Here is a 14,262-nt window from a genome sequence, read left to right as displayed (position 1 = left end):
ACTTTCTTCAAAGAAATAACGCAACCTTTCACTCATTTGAATGGGAAATATACTTCAAGGAATAACATGTATTAGTTTTTATTAGGAATTAAATTTAAAAAGTTAGAAAAATCAAAAATTGCAGAAATGATCATCCTCACCGTTGACACTGAGTTTCACTGCCTGAGTGACGTTGCCCGCTATATTTGTAGCGACACACAGATACATCCCAGTGTCCGACACCCGGGTCTCAATAATCTTCATGGACCCAGAGCTCAGCTGGGTGTGCCTGTAAGTTAAAGCACACGCACAAGACTTACATAGCATTTGTCTTGAATTACAATTTATTTCGAATTCGAGAAGGAACAGTACTTGAAAGGATAATGTTTTACTTTTGACCATTTGAGTTAGAGCAGTTGTTTTCTGCTTCCTGGCAAGCAACAAACATATCTTTAACCAAAAGTAAAATGTAAGGTTTACAAGTTGAACTACACATTTCTAAAAATGCAACCATATGAGTTTTTCCCAAATGGGTTTTACAAGTTTCAACTGAGAGAAATGAACTTCTGCTATGAGCATGCGTGCCCTGTGAAATGCTGAAGACTATTCTACAACACCCAACATCGTAAAACACCATACAATGGATAGTGTTCTGACAAATTACTGTATGGCACAATGCCTCTGTTGGCCGACTGATCATCCTCAGCACATTGTACTGCACAGTAAGTTTACTGCAAGTTTGAAAGGTTTAGCAATTACCTATTACATCAATGTCTCAAGCCTCCAGACAATGCTAGTCTCAGCCACACCTATTCGCTTGCATATCTGCCAAATGAACAGCAACTACTGCTTATTTCACTGGCAGCTAAAATAAATCCTGGAAAGCTGTATGAATTCTGATGTCAGTTTAACATCCCTCCCAAACATATGGACACAATCTGATGAATAAATCCAATATCAGTACTTTTTAGAGACAAACTGGAAAATACCTGGAGCCAAGGACAGTGAGAAAAAATGTTTGGTTTCACACAATGGTTAATTTTTCTGCAGTACAATGAAAACCCTTGTGCATGATATGGCAAGAGTTGTACAATAAAGCTGCAATGCATGATACTTTCACTGTAGTACAGAGTAGTGCTTATGGCATTCTGATGAGTATCTTCAATCTGCTGAGTTAATACCATATAAGCCATGAAGATTTAGACAAAAAGTATAACTTTCCATTTATGTCTTAATAGCAACATGCAAGAAATGGTATTTTGTTACAATATGAACTTGCCTAGGGGAGAAAGGGGAGATGAGCTGTCGGTCCTTTGCCCAGGTGATTATGGGTGGAGGGACGCTCTGGACCTCACACGGTAGAATCACACCTTCTCCTGCTGTCACTGAAATCTCCAGTAATCCATCTCCCTCAGCCTCACCTTCCTGCCTCCCACCAGGGACAGACACCCTGGGCTTCACTGGATAAACAGACATGGCAAGCCTTACACATTAAAAAGATCGGCATGGAAAAAAGTTTTCAAGAACACGTTAAAAGAACATTAATAGCAGGCCGCCCTTCAGAATACTTTAGGGAAAAAAATATTAATCGTGTTTAAACTCTCCCTTTTAAAAACCGTTGTCAAGATTCTTGACCTCTTGCTGTGATCTTTCTATCAGCACAAGAGAAAGGAAGGAGTCACTTTCTGCTGCTTTAAATGCATTTTCTCTTGCTTTTACCCCTACCCACCCCCCAGTACTGTAGGTGCCCTCATCACAGTTAGCACTGATTGGAGGAGGGATGCAGCTCTCAATGATCAAACTGCCAACTCACAGGGACTTTTCAGGCAGGCTGTCAATTGGGCACTACAGCTTAGAGAACCATAATCACAGTCAGCTAATGACCAGATTCAAACTACCCACATCTGGACTTAATGGTTCAAGCAAGTGCTCTGAATGAGCACAGGTGCTGATTAAGCCAAGTTGGACCGAAATGACTGCTTTTTGTGTGAGGTGGCGTGTCCATCTGTAGGAGACTGGTAGAAAATATTCCCTTACCATACACAGTGAGCTGTACTTTTCTGGAACTGTAGCCTGCAGCGTTAGTCGCTGTGCACACAAATTCGCCCGACTCTTCCCCTGTGGGCGAGGCAATGTGCAGACTGCCATCCGGGGCCAGAGAAAAGGCACTGCCACTGAGGTCGATCAGTGCCCCCCTCTTCAAAACAGAACAGAAACAGTCATTAGTACAGGAGAGAGGCTGAAACAGTACTTTAAAGCATTGTCGGTTCTCCTCTGTTTCATTATGTTCTCATGTATCCTGCTTCTGTGGCTGCTTCTACTTTGGATAAACAGCAGCGTCTTCCATCTGATGCACTGAGTTCCACCCAAGACGTTTTACTGCTCAGCAAAAAACTTCTCAGTGGTGAGTATCCAGATGTGCTTTGGAGGTTATTTTCCCTGGATTAAGTAGTGTGGTGTATGGCAATATAACTGACAACATCAAGAGAAAATTAAGAGCACAGTTATAGTATTACACATAGTACACAGCAGTATTGTGTCAGTGCTTTACAGTATTAGTATGCCAAAATCCCAAGACTAGATAATATGTCTCTTAATATGTCTCATACTGAACACAATCCATTGCTTGGTTTGTTTTGGAATACTTAAACAGTTTTAACTAATCAAAATAAGATGTGTTTTCTAAGCAAGACAATTTTTTTAGTAATATCAGGCGATATTTTCTTAGACTTGATGTAGTTGTATTATTTGAAAATGGGAAATTCTTGAATGGGAGTCCCACCCTATGGTTACTGCTAAAGAAGTTAATAAAACATACTATGGTTCAGAAGTGGATGACCCTTAATATTCTACTGTTTATACCAACGTGCTGATAAATAATAGCATTGTCTAAAGTAAAGAAGTAACATACTGTATGTACGTTTGTTTCTTGGATCTATTCTATGAAGGCTTCAAATCTACAACTTGGTTCATGTACTGTATATGAAAGATTATCAGTTTGGTCATTTCTGGACTTTCTTCTTGTTCCCATACATTACTGAGTTCTCTTAACTCTGGCTGACTCCTCATCCTCAAATTAGCTTCCCACATGTTATGTTACAAGTAAACTAAGCAGCCGAGTGAAAAAAGCATTAGTTTCAAATTAAAAACTGCACCAGTGAGATGTGAAAAACAGTTGTGTTACTTGCTCTTCCATATCTCAGAGTTATACTGTCAGATTGATAGAGGTCAATGTGGTTTACATTCAACATTTACTATATAGAAGCAAGCTGCTGTTCTCTGAACATAGGGGCATTTATTGACATTGCTAAAACGACTGAGTAACTAAAAAGTGACACAGATTTTTAGATGTTATAAAATCACATTCACGCAAACAACTTTCAACAAACGCAATTGTTCTTTTTTAAATAAGTTTTGTCACTCATACTAACACGTTTTCTTGCTCCAAAGACATATATCTTATTTAACTTGAAGTTAGCAGCTTGATAAAAGCATAACGGATGTAAAACTGCAAGTTAAATAAACAGCAAAAATATTCATCATTTTATGTTAAGATGGTATTAAAAAGATCCAGATGATTTAAACAACAAACGAAAATAGGGTTTATTTGAGTTTTCTGGGAAGCCAGTTAATTCTTTGTGTTCCTAATGCTGGTTTGCTTCTCCAGTGCAGAGTGAGATACATCGTAACTTTCAACGCAGGATTTCATATGGAATGAGGCTTTTATACTGAAAAAGGAAGGCAACAGAACCATACCAATTCAACAGCTGGTGCTGAACTTAAAAGTCTAGAGTTTCATTTGCCTCAAATGTCTCATTGAGCTTAATAGTGCAAATTTGTACCAGCCGCAGAAACAAACCTGCATGCTTAAGTAGAAAAAAACATTCTTACTGCTCCAAGTGGATTTACTGCAGTGTGTTCTCTTTATTACTGAACCTGTCTTCTACCATTGTTCAAACAGGATGCACTTTAGGAGATGAAAATTAGATAAAGCTGCATAAGACACTGGTGTCACAGTGGAACAATAACTGTGCGCTTTGACATACAGTATGTGCCTAAATGTGGGAAAGTAAAAGTCTGGAAATGAGTTTTACATGGAGCACTACTAAAAAAAAGAATATTCGGAGTCTTCCCAAAATAGGTCAAACTAAGGCATTGTCTTAGAATGTAATGCAAAACTTTTTTTGAATTGAATGGCCAAATTTCCCATTCAATAGATATTATTTCATAACTCCTAATACTATCAGTTACACCAGAAGGCCCAGGGCCATTAATCATACAAGTGTATGAAAATGTCATCCAAGTATTCCAATCCTAAAAGGTATGTATTTAACTAATATTTTGTTTTCTATAAAAGAAGACCTTAACTAGTCATTCATTTCTGTATATTAGTAACTGTATTACCGGGCATGGCCAGGTAATTATAACCTTTCTGAAAAACTCAGTGAAAGAAGTTCAACATCATGTCCAAGAGCTTTTATGGCTTTTGTGTTTTATTAACTGTGAGGGCTTTCCTCCATGACATATCACTTTGGCTTGAATGAAGTCCCTGATGACCTGGTCTGTGTTTGATCTAAGGTTTAACACATACTTCATCCAGAAGATTGTCTGTCTGTGCATTTATCCTTACATTCAGAGGAAGTATCACCAATACTAATACAAATACCTCCTCATCAGAAACTACAGTACTCTCCCTTTTATTCCTGCAGACATGAGAGACATTTTGTCATGGGAACATCTGGATCTAGATAATAAAATTTAAAATATTTCATACAAATTTATTTGATATATACCTTTAGATTTATATTTGTTATGTGATGAAGGATGAAAAAAGACTTCAAAAGAGAAAATGTTTTAAATATAATAATCACATAATTTAAATTTACCTTTGACCAGGTAATGTCGGGCCTTGGCACTCCACTTGCTCTGCATGGGAGTGTTATCTGGACTCCTTCAATGGTGCTGAATACCTGCGGTCCATGCTGAATGGTTGGGATAACTAGAAATACAGACAATAGGCTAGTGACATGATGCCAAGCTGCACCCCTGATATCCAAGGATTGATTTTCATCAAAACACAAAACTGTCCCCAAAGATATTGCAGACGAATCAGCAGATATACAGTACAATGCAGTTGTACAAGTGAATGTTTTCCAATTAAACTTGCACCTTCACCTAGTTTCTGCATGAAGACTGAAAAAGTTTAATAAACTTTGCACTGGAGAAAAGCTTTCCAAAACATCCATTCAATATTTTTGTTCATCTTTTTTGATCATTTTCTCAGGCTTTATCCACTCTGGAATATTGGCTCTCCTGGAAAGAAAGCCATGTAAGCTAGATCCACAAGGATCGGACTACTTACATCTCTGTAAGGAGGAAATGTCATTAGGAGGTATCTGCAGAACAGTTTCAAGATTCTATTTATCTTTGCATCAGGTCTGTGTGTGGTAAAAGTCTAAAGATTTTCCAAAACAAGGAAATGTTACATTAATCTGCTGCAATTCACATTAGCCAGGGCAAAGTGGTTTCATGTGAAAACGTTACCCTGTCAATCTAAACACCCATTCAGAATGTTTAAATGTCGCTCTTAAACAAATGAGAGAGCACATGGAACTACACTGCAAGATATTCCCTCATCTCTTCAACCTTTTTTTCCCCCCCTCACTGTCAGTCACTATTTCTGTTTTACTAATAAGTACAGAGCGATCTGCAGAAAACATCAGAGGTGGAAACTGGGAGAAGAATTGCGAATTTCCCTTAGAAGTAAAATGCAATTAGAGTTCTTACTCTGCTGTTTTAAGAATCATTTTTCAAACACAAATGCAATTTTGTTGCTTCAGCAACCTTATTACTGATTATGGATGCCATAATTGGATTTATACTATGCACACAAATATGAGAATTATGCAAGATGTCCACAACCGTGTTTTGCTTGCTTTTGTGCAATGATTCAGTTCGTAATGAGCTTGGATAGTCTCAAAAGCCTCCAGAACAGCACTGTTATGTACTGTAGGAACATCCTGCTGATGAGTGGTAGAAAAATAAAAGGAAACTGGAAGGCTTGGACAAACAAAAGTAAAATTACCCAAGTCGAAGGCACAGACACACGAGATAAGCAAAGCAGAAGGAGGCTCACTCATGGTTTATAGAATGGCAGTGTTAAACCCCAATAAATCAGACACATTGTCAATGGCAGACTGGTATATTCTCCCCTGTTCATGGAAGTGGAAGAAACAGTGACACTTAGGAGCTAATCAGGCGTACCAAAGATGTTGACAGTGGTGGTGTGGTTGCTGGTGCCAGCCACATTTCTGGCTATGCAGGTATATTCTCCCCCATCCTGCAGGCGAACATGTTCAATATGAAGACTTCCATCTCGGCGGATTGTAATATAAGGTGTCGGATTGAGCTGGGGAAGAAAAGGGGGGACAATTCAAAGAAAACTGAGGCGACCATCGTTTTAAAATGGACCAGAGATTAGCCACTTTTGCAAACAAATAAATGAGATGCGGTTGTTCTAATGTCTAAAGCTTTCATTTTAAAATTCAGGGACATTTCTTTACGGAATGAGTCAATGCAATCATTGCACTAAATGCTTTTCCTACAGTATTTTTTAGGAAGAAGGAAAAAACAGCATTGCAGATGTAGACAGAAAAAGACACACAACTGAGATGCGGTCATTTTGGCATTGCTCTCTGGATTCTAGGTTTATGTTTCCTGAAAAGCTTTTCTGTCTTAAATATTTGGTCCTAACAATTTACAATCTTGGTGTCCCTTTGATATAAGGTTTGTCAGATTAAAAGTACTATGTGTATTAAGGGGTTCATGCTCAACCTGGGATGATTTAATTAACATGTCTGTTACTCCAGATCTATTCTAGGATTCTAGGACCACTATTCTTTTGAAATTTTGAATTTATATAAATTATTTAGATAGCGATAGTAAACTTGTCAGGTGTGCAGATGACTACTACCTTGTAGAAGCCACCAAGAAAATTTTTAAAAATTCAAGACTGAGCAAATACCCGGTAAATGTAAACAAGTATAGAAGATGCAAAAGAACAAGTAAAGGTTTATTCCACACCTGAAGAAGGCTCCACAGCCAAAACATTGTGTTTCTTTTCTTCTCTTTCCAGCATGGAATGAACCTTTACTTGTTCCTCTGCAGCCTATGCATACTGATGCAGCTACTGTACCTATTTGAAGTGTAGAAGATTACAGGTAGCAGGTAGCACAAAAAGGTAAATACCGAGCTTGATGAGGTTACTTCCAAAAAGATAGGTGTTTACCTGTCTACAAACTCATCATTTACATCTTTTATACAATGTGGACAAGCAATAATGAAGGTAAAATAAATGTTGAGATATACCGCTAAAAGTTAATCATTAAAAGGGAAGTAAAGTTGAAAAAAGGTACACTGCCCTTGCAAGACATCATTTGGAACATTGTGTACAATTTCCATAACCAAACTAATGAAAGAAATTCCTGCCCTGGAAACAGTCCAGAGAAGAGCAACCAGAGACATTCCTAGGCCTAAATGAATGTCCCTCACTGACAGCTTAAAAGAACAGAATCATTTTAGTTTTGAGCAGAGTGACTATGAGTACTATGACTCTTCAAAGGCAGTGGTAAGGTTTGCCCAAGGGTAAACAGAATCAACAGCGAAACAAGAAGCAGAGGACACCAGTGAAAACTGTGGGAAAACACATTTAGAATTGATAGGAGGAGGCACTTTTTGACAAAGGGTTGTGGGGGACTGGAACAAGCTGCCCAACTAAGTCGTTGATATCCTGGATTCTGTTAAGAAACAGCTAGATTATATCCTATATATAATATATCTTATATCAATTAGTGACAAGCAAACAAAATTATGGATGATTTGGATTGCTTTCTTCTGTAACCTTTCTAATGTTCCTGTGTCTTTTCTGATTGAGTGACTAGCCTTTCTTGATTTGGGTCTACAAGACAGATTTTAGACTTTGCAAGGGCACTCTGAAGTCACAGGGATATACTGTATATCCAACAGTCATATAGTCACAATTACACATCAGTTTGCACAGACACGGGCATTTTCACCCTTCACTCTAGTGGAAGAAGACAATTCCACAGTCCTTCTTGGTTTTGTGTTACAGAATTTCCTCAGTTCCTACCACGCCACTGTTCCTGAGCCAGCGTCTCTCAGGCAGAGGGTTCCCTGCCAGCAGAACACAGGGCAGAGTGACCTGTTGGCCCTCAATGACATTAACTACTCCAGGACTGATTCCAATCACGGGAGTCACTGCAAAAACAGCACAACAGCACATTAAGACTTTACAGTTCATAGACACCCTGGACAAGGCTACACAGAACTAAAGACATCAATACAAAGTAAAACTGTCAATAATTCAAACGGCCCTCGTCCAGGTGTATATATTTGATCACAACATTTTACAAAACATGAATTAACAGTCACTTATTTACCTCTTGCAACATACTGGAAATCTTAAACATTACACATCCATCGAGCTAGCAGTTTACAGTGTACTTCTTTTCTCCACAAGACATTGGAAGAAAAAACATTTTAGTCACTTTAGGACATTTATGCCAATTTTCCATGATACATTTTCCTCCACAAAACAGTATCATCGGGGTCCCCTTAGATTTCAATGTACAGTCAGACGAATTCTTAAATGGAAATGTTCAGTTTTACAGTTTCGCACTGCATTGAGGGGAAAATACAGTAAAGGGTTAGGTTTTTTTTCCATTTAGAGAATAAAATGCTGCTTATCCTCCTGTGGACTAGCAAGATGTTAATTTGCAATAGATAATTTACTTGACATGTGTGCGAGTTGAGTAGGGGGAGCCACCAGAAAGTTGTGCCCGTTATGAAAAATTCTACTCCCCTCCCTCCTTTCCCATCCAGGGCTCCCCGACCGCTCGAGTTGGAATTGATATTGCTTGTCTTTGCATTCCCTAGGACTCTCTCCTTCCCTCTCAGCCTGGCTACCAATCACCCCCCGGAGAATATTTTCCAGCCCTGCATTTTATGTCTTATGACACTCCCTCTTTGCTTGGGGGCTCCATATGGTTTCCACATCCTGTCACAAAGATAAGATCCAGCTAGGAACATCCCCTTAAGTTTTGTGATGCCTGGTTGCTATAAACACTGTTGTATTTATGTTTCACTAGAAATAGGGTAATTCTGTACACTGACGTGCAAAGGTATTCATTTATAGGTTTCTGGCCATTTAAATGTAATGAATTACCTATACAGTCATTAATTGATGGATGTGGAATTCATTCATAGAGTTCAAACTGGGTTTGTATACTGGACTGCTAATTCATCACTCTTTGTGCCTGGCAGATGTATGAACAATGATGTTTTTCTTCCTATGCAAAGACTATTGGTTGTGCATGCAGGCTTGGATTAATAACAGTGCAATAAGTTTGCCCAGTTATTGTAGGAATGTTTTCAAGAGCTAGTATGATTGTCTTAGTAAGTTAAACAGATACAGCTCTAGGCTCAAGCCTTTAAAAAAATTTAATTAATCACAGTTTCTCTAAGTGGAGCATAACCTAAAAAGAACTATAATGCAAGTTGTACACTTTTTGAAGTACATTGCATGGAAATGCAGCCATAAATATAATTCTGGCTTTAAATAAGTCCGTTCCTTTTAACATGAATCTTAAAAAAAAACAAAGGATGTACTCCTTATTTACCTAATAGAAACATGTTGCCCATATTTATATGTCCCTTTAGAAAAAGTGTTGTGATCAAAACAGAAATGATTTAACAAAACACACAACCTGTCTACAAACAGCTACAAGATCCATAAGCTGTACAGTGTACACAATTGTTGCTCACAACACGTCTCTGGTTGAAACTTAAAAAAGTGATTTTCCCAGGTCTGGATTAAACCTTAAATCACCGGGGTCTCAGTCAACAGTCTCTGTGTCTCTGAGACGTATGGAACCATGCCAATTTATAGCAAGGTCTTCTGCAAGTAACCTTTACCCTATATGCTACACTCTACATCCAAGTGGCCTGTTAAACAGTTAATGAGGCTGTGAAACACACATCAACCTGGAATGCAAAGAATATAAGAATTCTACAAACGTGACAATTTCTTAGCATTGGTACTTTTAAGTATGAAGAAAGAGGCAGATAGTCAGACAGGACCTCTCAAAAATACAAAATGTGAATGTTATATCCACATAATGCTCTTTGATCATCACAATATATAATGCTGTACACATACCATTGGATTATTTGATACACCTGATATCAAGCCTAAATTCTTTGAAACAAAGAAATATCAGCTTAAAACATTTTGCACATCTGGACCAGAAGATAATTCACTTCTTTCTGCAGCTTTAGCATGGCACTCTTTGCATTATTTTGCACATCTGACTTCTCCAACCCTTCAAAAGCTGCCAGGAAAATTCATTACTGCGTCTATTCCAACATCACGATTCCCATATTTTAAGTACATTCAGTGCATATTATAGGTAATTCAAAACTGACAAGCTCTCTGTACAGCTCCCTGCAAACAAAGGATTCTACGCAAACATTTGCTTTTTTAAAGTAAAAAAAGTCCACATATGACAAAAAAGACAATATGGACTGTAACTTCAGTTCAGTCTACAGTATAACAAGTTTTGCATGTTTTCTTTGCTCAGTGCACTACTGTACATCTTACATTTAACAAAACATGAAATACAGTGATTTCAAAATCTATTTCTTTTGTGTGAGAGCTTCCTTTATACAGTTTTTGGTCATGAAGTAAGAAAACTAGTAACTTTTTCTTTATAACGTGCAGTCTATTACATTTCCATGGTCAAACTGAGGTGCAATACAGTACTTCACTGAATGAAGAAAACATATATTTAACTCTAGATCAGATTTAGCAAATTCAATGACTGTAAACTGTTCAGTATTAAATACAATATAGTCAAAAGTCACAAATGTTATTGGCTTATTGAGGTGTGCTAAACTCCAGTTTGATTGCCAAACAGCCATAAAGACATAACAAGGAAAGAGGAATGTTTAACTGGCTATAAATTAAGAAATGACTCCCTTGGAGATTTTCGTTGCAGACTTTCTTCAGCAGAATTAATTTAGGAACGGTTATGATTCGGAACCCCTGTATTTAGTCTGAATGCTCCAGGTCACAACATGTGTTGCATAAATTGGGTGTTTTTGTTAGCAGACAGTCATACTAGACACTGCGTAATGGTCTGTTAAGGAACAATGGTCGATAATATAACATGTTTCATTTTTAAGCCTAACAGAGGGATATTTTAGCCTTTGCAGAGTGTGAAACTGAAAGATAACCCATTTGGCACTTGCAGAGAAGCTCTCCTTGTGTGTTCTTACCAAGTCCTGTGACAGTCACTGTGGCCTGTGCCTGAATCTTCCCAAACTGGTTCTGAGCTTCACAAATGTAAGTGGTCTCATCATCAACCCAGAGGTCTAAGAGGAATAACAAGAGCTTTAATCTTGAGAGTGAGTGCATCAGCAAGTCAAATAGTCTAGATCAATTTTCAAGCTGTACAACAAAATTAAGCAATATCTCTTTTAACCAATAAGCAAATATGGCTGAACTTCCCTTATAAGCATTTCGTTTAGTATACCATAGTGAAAGCCAGGTCAAGCACAATACAGAAATTTGAAATAAAATTTAAAGTGCACTAATTTATTGAGATGAAGGCAAATTCAAAGCCAATAAACAGAATTATCATGTCAAATCCATGTTAGATTTACCCAACAAGCAAGCCACTTACTGTTAATGGTGAGACTCCCACCCCTCTTTTGACTGATGGTGCTGGAAGCAAAGCGCCTGGAGAACAGATGGGTGTTGTCCACCCTCTTCCAGCTGATCTGGGGCTCAGGGTAGCCCTGGGCATGGCACTGAAGGGTGATGTTAGAGCCGATGTCGGCCGTGATGTCAGAGGGCTCCTGAGTGAACTCTGGAGCGGCTGCCGAAAAAAACACCAAACGCAAATTCTGTAAGTGCCTCACACGTCTTCCCAACTCCAGAGCACTTGATGTTTATCACCACCTGCTTAAAGACTTACAGCCAACATCTAAAGTCACTCTGCCCATGGCAGTGCCGGCATCATTGATGGCCACACATGTATAGTCTCCGGCATCCTCGTCTTGGGTTTCTTTGATCCTCAGGATCCCTCGCAGACCATCAATGTTCACAAATGATGATGGCCTGAGCTGGAGATCCCCTGCACGACCGCAATAAACACTTGGGCATTAAAAGTGTGGCAGACCGGGTGACGAAGATGTCAAAGAAAACAAAGGATCTCATCGCAAAGGGGACCTCTGAGGAACCCATGTACTCAAAGCTCTCAAAGGCTTGGATAAAGTCAACCTAGAGAACTTCTTCAGAAAAAAAAACATTGAAACACAATCCAGAGGAAGCTCAAAATATGCGAGCATGCATTTAATGTTTAACAGGAGGCACAGAAATGGTGAGGGGTCACAGAACAAGCTACCCAGCCAGTAACTTGGCTTCTTCGAGATCACTGTCTGTATGAGATCCACAGAACAATTAGCTGTTGGCTACCAAATGGGCTTGATGGGCAGAATGGCCTCTTATTCTTTGGAATAAGAGGCTTATTCTTTGGAATAAGGTTGGAACCTTAAAAATGATTACTTTTGTTCTGTGAAAGATGTTCATTGTTTGGGCCAATGTTTGTATCCAAAGCAACTTATAATTTTGTAAATAAAAATGTTGGCACTCATTCAGTTGGGTTTGCAGGGACAACCTGGGTCAGTTACCTGAAGATCTCTTTAATTATGCCCTTCATCTTGTATTTAAATTTGCACTGAAATATAAACTGGTGCACCCATATAAATTAGATTATCTTTCCCTCAAATCTAGTAAAATGTCTCTGTAGCTATAAATGAAAATAATGTCCAGTAGATGGTCAAAATCACAAAAGAAGTAGAGACACAAAGAGGTGATCTGCTGGCAAAGGTTTGTGGGAAAAGCTATAAGGGTCATTTGCAATAAGAAGGGAATTTGTTCGGGCTAGTGGTTATGTTCACTGTTACCCTTCCTGTCAGACGTAATGTCCAGTGAGTGCAGTAAACATCAGGCTCAAGCTGCATGGTGCAGTAAATCTGACTGCTTCAAAGGTAAAAGGGAGGACTAAAAAACTAAACACAATTTAAGTCAAGAAACAACCCTGAAATGATCTATTCCACCAGTCGCCCCTGACAAATTAAGTCTTGCTTTTTTACATAGACCAAAGACCAATCTTGGGCAGCATGGCACCACATATAGAACCTTCATATTCTTGTTGCCACCCTGAGTGGATAATATGTTACTCACCTTTATACCAAAGGACTTCAGGCAAGGGGATCCCTGTGGCTCTGCACTCCATGATAGTGGTGTCTCCCAGGCCAATCAGAATTGCCTGCTGGACAACAGTTATCTGAGGAGCCTCTGTAATAACAGACAAAGCATTTTTCATAAGAAACAAAACAAAAGAAACTAGTAACTTACTTTATAACCAATACTGACATGTTTAAAATAAACTCATTAAAGAAGATGGACATATGAAATGTAGTTAGAAAACCTTTTAATAATGACAATATCTCTAGAATTTGCATAGCAGGGATAGGCAACCTTGGCTCTTTAATTCTTAATTATTCAAGTGCTCTTAGGGTATATTGATTAAGGATAGGATAGACATGACGTACTGGGTAAAGATTACACTGTATTTCACTTCTGATTAGATACCAGGGTCATTTCCAACCAATAATCTCTTCTCAGACTCACCAATGAATGTAAGTACAGAGGTCTGCCTGTCTGTTCCAGCTGCATTGCTAGCCAGGCAACTATAGACTCCCGAATCCTTCCGGACCATGTTCTTTATGATCAGAGTCCCGTCCAGGGTCAATCTGTGCCTTAAAAGTTTTCAAAACCAACATTTCAGGAAGAAAACCCATCACCTAAACAGTTGCGCCATTCTGCATTCAGATGAAGTGAGAGCATTACCTGCTGGATCCCAAGATGAACATGTCATTGTGTGTCCAAACCACATGAGGCGAGGGATATCCTCTTGCTGTGCAGCGAATACGGGCTTCCTGTCCAGCTATGAATGTCTGATTCTTAGGGTCGACGCTGACTTGTGGGGGCTCTGGGCGGAAATATAAAGATATCATTGAATACAGTGAGATGGTTATGGTTTTCTATTTTTTGGACAGCGGTGCTGGTTGGTTCAGTTGTACTCATTTGAATAAAGTATTCTTGCTGCACAAAATGCTCTAGGAGAATGTTATTCC

At 38.7% G+C, this 14,262-nt stretch overlaps 1 protein-coding gene across 2 annotated transcripts in view; it reads right to left on the bottom strand.

The window, feature by feature from the left end:
- Positions 1-14,262, bottom strand: part of hmcn1 (hemicentin 1) — a 112,421-nt gene that overhangs the window by 53,172 nt on the left and 44,987 nt on the right. For both annotated transcript variants that reach the window (XM_088598237.1, XM_088598238.1), the window contains exons 12-23: positions 13,976-14,117; positions 13,757-13,884; positions 13,307-13,420; positions 12,036-12,194; positions 11,742-11,936; positions 11,335-11,430; positions 8,129-8,256; positions 6,244-6,388; positions 4,866-4,978; positions 2,017-2,176; positions 1,259-1,439; positions 141-268 (exon numbers count right to left, since the gene is read on the bottom strand). In XM_088598237.1, the coding sequence (XP_088454363.1) occupies positions 141-268; positions 1,259-1,439; positions 2,017-2,176; positions 4,866-4,978; positions 6,244-6,388; positions 8,129-8,256; positions 11,335-11,430; positions 11,742-11,936; positions 12,036-12,194; positions 13,307-13,420; positions 13,757-13,884; positions 13,976-14,117 (1,689 nt within the window). The remainder of the gene's footprint in view (positions 1-140; positions 269-1,258; positions 1,440-2,016; positions 2,177-4,865; positions 4,979-6,243; positions 6,389-8,128; positions 8,257-11,334; positions 11,431-11,741; positions 11,937-12,035; positions 12,195-13,306; positions 13,421-13,756; positions 13,885-13,975; positions 14,118-14,262) is intronic.

Source organism: Lepisosteus platostomus, chromosome 11 (assembly GCF_059453375.1).
Source record: "Lepisosteus platostomus isolate fLepPlt1 chromosome 11, fLepPlt1.hap1, whole genome shotgun sequence".
Classification (NCBI taxonomy): domain Eukaryota; kingdom Metazoa; phylum Chordata; class Actinopteri; order Semionotiformes; family Lepisosteidae; genus Lepisosteus; species Lepisosteus platostomus.
The sequence above is the reverse complement of the archived record's forward strand: the minus strand, read 5'-3'. Positions and strand labels throughout refer to the sequence as shown.